This window comes from Hypomesus nipponensis, chromosome 27 (assembly GCF_054491055.1).
Source record: "Hypomesus nipponensis isolate SF chromosome 27, ASM5449105v1, whole genome shotgun sequence".
Lineage (NCBI taxonomy): Eukaryota > Metazoa > Chordata > Actinopteri > Osmeriformes > Osmeridae > Hypomesus > Hypomesus nipponensis.
The window spans coordinates 5,434,407-5,440,269 of NC_140387.1; the positions used below are offsets into that span (position 1 = coordinate 5,434,407).

General features: G+C 53.6%; 1 protein-coding gene across 1 annotated transcript; it reads right to left on the bottom strand.

The window, feature by feature from the left end:
* Positions 1–2,885: 2,885 nt before the first annotated feature.
* npy8ar (neuropeptide Y receptor Y8a) lies at positions 2,886–4,889 on the bottom strand. Its single transcript, XM_084693807.1, has 4 exons — positions 4,581–4,889; positions 4,214–4,455; positions 3,664–3,810; positions 2,886–3,326 (listed from the first exon to the last, which is right to left on the bottom strand). Exons 1-4 carry the CDS (start codon positions 4,887–4,889, stop codon positions 2,894–2,896), a joined length of 1,131 nt encoding a protein of 376 aa, XP_084549933.1. The 3' UTR covers positions 2,886–2,893.
* Between the last annotated feature and the right edge of the window lie 974 nt (positions 4,890–5,863).

Here is a 5,863-nt window from a genome sequence, read left to right on the forward strand (position 1 = left end):
TTGCCAGGGGAGTGAACTTTTGTTATCTATAAGGAAGGCACAGTGGCACAGCGCCTTTGACTGTCGCCTCACAGAAAGAAGAATTTCCTGGGGCCTTTGCGTGTTAGTAAGGTTTTTTTTTCTTCTTCCGGAAAGGACCTCAATAAGAACATGCAGAACAGTTCGCTATTCTGCTCATGTGGCTGGCCTCTGTCTTCCCCCGGAGCGAGGACAACAGGATGGGAAATGCAGAGAAACCATTTCTTGGCGGACACTCGAGTGTGTGTGTCTGTGTGTGTGTTGGGGGTCACCGCTCTCTACATACGTGTGTGTGTGTGTGTTAAATCGCATGACAAAGGTTTAGTCCTCTAGGAAGATGAACAATATGTAGCGTTGTGGTGCTCCAGAAGGGGAACCACAGCTTTGTCGGGCCCGGGAGAATTCCTGCTGACCAGGATCTTACTCTAGACCCGCCCTATCCTGGAGCCAGCTTGCCCCCCCCAAACCCCCCCCCAACCGTCTGACCACACACATCCGAGTTTAATCCCACAATGGCAAGTCCCTCAAGCGTTGCAAAGTAATTACATATGGACGCCGAAGGGTCGACATGTCTCATTGTTCAAAGGAGAGCTCAATCATCGACAGCACGAGTCAAGATGCATACGTCATACCGTTTTAAGCTTCCAAAAAATACAAAAATAACGGCGCTCTTGATTTCATTGCCCTCTGTGTTCCATTTTATCCATAGCGACGAGATCATAAGTACTGCAAGGTCGGCTCCCCTGTCACAGGGGAGACAGTGTTGCTGATTGAGTTCACATCTCGGGAATGAGTAGGTTGGGATAAAGGTTTAGCTCAGCCTGTCGTCCGTACGTTCCGTTGAAACAGGAAGCGAGTGATCGCAGCCTGTGGCCGGGAGCCAATCAGATCTCCCGGCCTGAGCTAACGAGGTGATCAGGTGATCTTCCTGGTCCGCACACCACTCAGACGGCTGGGCAGAGTTACGGCTTGTCGCGCACTTCCATACGCCGCACGTGAGCGTTGTCCTTTCCTCGCACTCTGGTCTGGCTTGTCTCTGTTCTTCTATGTTTGATGTATGTTTAAAACAGTTGGCTGAATACCTATTGTGTTTTTATAATATGATGCTTGGCGTGTGTCTCAATATGGAATCCCTGTGGTAATAAAGTAGATGTAAATGCACATGCCTTCACATGCCCAAACACACACACACACACACACACACACACACAGGGAAACATAGGTAATTAGCTCATGCTAATTTCCTACTGGAGGAAAATGGAGAGATATACTCAAATCAAGACTAATCAAGATCAAAAACTAAAAATCTGATTAGCAATTCAAAGCAACACAGACCAAATCACAAAGGCACAATGCAGACATGCACGCATGTCAGAAGAAACTGCACGTGGACGATCATTTGAAAACAAAGAACAAAAGAAATCTTCACAATGCACAATTACACTGCAATTCCAATTGTTTACAAAGCATATCTAACCAGTGTCACAATCATAAAGTCAATATGGATTCATCCCTGAGAATCCCATATGAGCTATAAGCCGTGGCCCATGTTAACTTTAAATGTTGAAAGCGCTTTTACAGGCTTCGGGTCTGCATCTCCCCAAGGCTGAGGATTACTGGATTTTACAGACCGGCCAATTTAGCCAAAGGATATGGCAGGGAATAATATATGGAGATTAGAAGTTTTCTAGCCTTCATTCCTCAGTCCCTAGGTCCCAGCTACAAGCCCCAAACCCCCCCCCCCCCGTCTCCCATCCTCCAGCCCATGAACACCCAGCTGCCATTTCTGAGTCTCTGTCCCCAATGCCCAGCCCCATCCCCTGTGTCCTGGCTCAAAGCTCCAGAGCGAGACTGGCATGCCCGTCTGGATGCGGGAGACCACACCGGCACACCTGCTGGGCCACTGTACAGCCCAGTACAGGTTCCTCAGCCTCTGGTCTCAGCCAGACAGAATGAGGGAGGGTGAGCTTGGCACCGAATCTGGTCGTCTGGTTTTAGCCAGACAGTGGGCGTCCTCTGACTTCAAGTGTTCCCTCGACTTCATCACTCAGGACGTGTCTTTAACGGCACAGGGGCTGTTTTGGAGTCAGAGAGTGCCTGCAGCGTTGCGGAGAGAACAAAGTTCCTCGGCGACGGCTGTCAGAGCGACGCAGACAGACGGGCAGGCTGAAAGGCAGACAGACATGCAGGGGGTGGAGGAAAGGCGGGGCTGGCAGGCAGAGGGGCTGCCAGGGTGATGGAGAGGGGTGTGATTGACGTGACAGTGGCCTAACACCCCAGAAGTGTTGCTTAGTGACGACAGCTCTGCAGAGGACCGAAAAAAAAAAAAAAAAAAAAAAAGGGTGCAGTGCTCAGAATAAGCCCGTCGCCATGGAAACAGGGCCCGCGTGCCTAGCTCCGCGAGCAACTCCGTATTACTTTCACACTGTCTTTTTTTCTCTTCTCTGTCTGTCTGTCTCTCGCTCTCCCCTCTCCCTGTTTCTCTCTCTTGTCTTGTTTAACAAGCTGTTGACTGCATTTCTCGCCTAGTTGCCTGGTCGTTCTGCCTGCCGTTCGTTCCGCCAGCACGCCGTCCTCAGTGTTTACGATATTCTCCATTTTCCTCGGTCTGCAACGATGATGACATTCTAGCTGAACTCTATTGCCATGGAAACCCCAACCTTAGTGTCTGTCGGTCAGTGACTGTTTTCCGTCAAAATGAGCTAGTTAACCGTGCCACGCACAGGGCTGGTTACCCTCCCCCTCTGCTAGCGCTTAGCGGTTACCTTCCGGCTCGGCGGGTGCGGCTAGCTGACGGGCTGGGACCAGCGGACACTTCTCTGCCACCCTCCGCGTCCCCGTAGCTGTCTGTCTGCGTGTGTTAGCCCCCCGACGGCTAGCTGTGGACGCAGTCGCCGCCCGTCTCTACCCTGGCGGGCGCCGTGTTCAGGGAGCCCATCCTGTGAAGGGAGGTGGCCTTGGTGACGCCCTCGCTCCCCACCGTGGAGAGGGGGAAGTTCTCGTAGCTCTCGGGCGCCCCCAGGCCGCAGTGGCAGCGCTGCAGCGTGACTTTGAGCTCGCGCTGGAAGTTGCTGTTGAGGAAGCCGTATACCACGGGGTTGACGCAGGTCGACGCCATGGCGGTCAGGTGGCACGCGGAGAAGACGGCGTCGTGCTGGCAGGCGGGCAGGGCCTGGTGGTGCCAGTCGAACAGGGTGTTGAAGACGTTGAGGGGCAGCCAGCAGAGGGCGAAGGCGGCCACGATGGCCGCCAGCATGGCGTTGATCCTCTGGGCTCCGCGGGTCTTCCTGCTGCGCTCCACCATGTCCCTGAAATCAAAATCAGAATCGTGTTGAATGGCCAAGTAAGTGTTCACAAACAAGGAATTTACTTTGGTGGGCAGGTGCACGCAGTGAACATTCAAAGATAATGAACAAAATAGAGTGTAGTCAAATAAAATACAAGGGCTATACAATATCACATAAAATCCTCTAAATAAAGACAGACCAAGACATGGCTGGTCCCGTCAACAGGTCAACCGAGAGCACGGGAGCATTTACAGTGACCCCTTGTTCAAATCTGCTGCGGTCACGAGAGTGACCTTGCAAGGGCGAGCGCGTGCGCGCGTGTGCGTCCGCGAGACAGACGGCGGGGCGCGTGTGTGACCTGCGGCGTCGGAGGCGGAGGAAGATCCGGAGGTAGCAGAGCAGCACCAGCAGCAGGGGGAGGCAGTACTGGAACAGCAGCAGGGAGGTGGTGTAGGCCAGGCGGTGCCTCTCGGACGGCCACAGCTCCATGCAGATCAGGTGGTCCCTGCGGGCCCACAACACACGCTCAGCTCCAGACACACGGGACAGGAGGGACAGGAGGGACGGTTGGAAAGACAGATCCTTCCTGGTCGGGGAGTCAGGTGGCTGAGAGGTGAGGAAATCGGGCTAGTAATCTGAAGGTCGCCAGTTCGATTCCCGGCCGAGCCAAAATGACGTTGTGTCCCTGGGCAAGGCACTTCACCCTACTTGCCTCGGGGGAATGTACCCTGTACTTACTGTAATTCGCTCTGGATAAGAGTACATTTAAATGACTAAATGTACGACTCTGAGCGACTCACAAGCACGGAGATTTAGACAGACGGTGGATGGATGCGTGCGTGGGTGGATGGTGGGTGGGTTGGTTGGTTGGAGAGACAGACCAACAGTCAGATGAGACCATTCCTAACCTGAAGGGGTTGGCGGGCAGGCTGAGGTTCTGGAAGGGGGCGTTGGTGAGAATGTTAAAGGAGAGGAAGGGCAGAGAGATGAAGCAGGCCACCAGCCAGGTGAGCCCTACAGCCAGGTAGGAGTGACCGGCCGCGGGGGACCAGCCCGTGGGGTGCAGGATCAGCTGGTGGCGCTCCAGAGCGATCAGCACCAGGGAGAAGATCGACACCGTCACTGACATGCACTGGATGAACGGAGTCACCTGGAAGAGAGGGGCCCAAAACGTCTGACACGCCCGGCGAATACACCTACTCGTGTGCCCTTCCGTTCGGAAAACAACCCGTGTGTTCATAGACGTGTCCATATGCGTGTGTGTGACTGTCTCACCTTGCAGAGGGCTTCCCCTAGCACCCAGCGATCCATCAGGGTGTAAATGACCGTGACGGGCAGACACACGACGCACATGAGGATGTCGGAACAGGAGAGGTTGGCGATCAAGATGTTGGTGACGTTGCGCAGCTCCTGCTGCCTGGCGATGATGAACACCAGGCCTGCGTTTCCCAGCAGCCCCACGGCGATCACCGTGCTGTAGGCCACAATCAGGAAGGTGGCTCCGCCCACGGAGGGCGGGCACGTGGTGGACTCTGTCCAATCAGAGGCCTCCCAGCCACCCAGGGAGCTGCTGTTATTGGACATGGTCAGGAGGGAAGGTGTAGCTGGCTGGTAAAAGAAAGGGGTGATAGGAGGGTGGAAGTATATGTGGGTTAAAGACAGATGGTTGAGGTGTCGAGGATAGATTAGAGATGGAGAGGTTGGAAGTCGAATTAGGTAAATTTCAAGATGAAGTTGGGTAGGTTACAGGGTTGGTAGATTAGGGGGTTGAGTAGGTAGGAGTGTGAGTATGGCTATTTGAACTGGGCTTAGGAAAGCTAGAAACGGGATCTGGTAGGTTGTCGGTGGGCTTGGGTAGGATGGAGGTTGGGAAGGTTAAAGGTGAGGTTGGGTAGGTTAGAAGTGAGGTCGGGTGGGCTGCAAGGGAGGTTGGGTAGGTTAGCGGCGGGGCTGAGTAAGTCAGAGGGTGGGTGGGTTAAGAGGCAGGATCGGGGGGTAGGTTAGGAGATTGTGGATTGGTCACCGTGGAACCGTCTCTCTGCCTCCCTCCATGGGTCAAAGCTGGTGCGGCACCCACGACTGCTTCCTGGAACAGAGAGGGGGGGGGGCACAGAACTGCACTCAGAGGATGGAATTCTAAGGGGAGAAGGAGAGGATGATCAAAAGAGAAAAGTGGAAATGCCCAAAGATTAGAAGATATAAGAAGTGGAGAAAATGAGACCAAGATCAAATGAGTGGTAGAGGGAATGAGAGGGGAAAGTGTTCTTTGTCCCTCGAATGTCACACCCCGCGCTAACTATATTCATCACATTCGTAGTCAATCCCCAGAACGGCTTCTATGAGGGGAGAGAGGAGGAGAAATGCCTTGAGGAGTGGATTGCCTTGTGGTTCTCTCCCTCGCCCTCCATCTCACGCATACTGCTCTCTCTCTCTTTTTCTTTCTGTTTCCCTCTCTCTCTCTCTCTCTCTCTCTCTCTTTCTCTCTGTCTCTTTCTCTCTCTCTCTCTCACTCTCTCTCTCTCTCTCTCTCTCACTCTCTCTCTCTCTCTCTCTCTCTC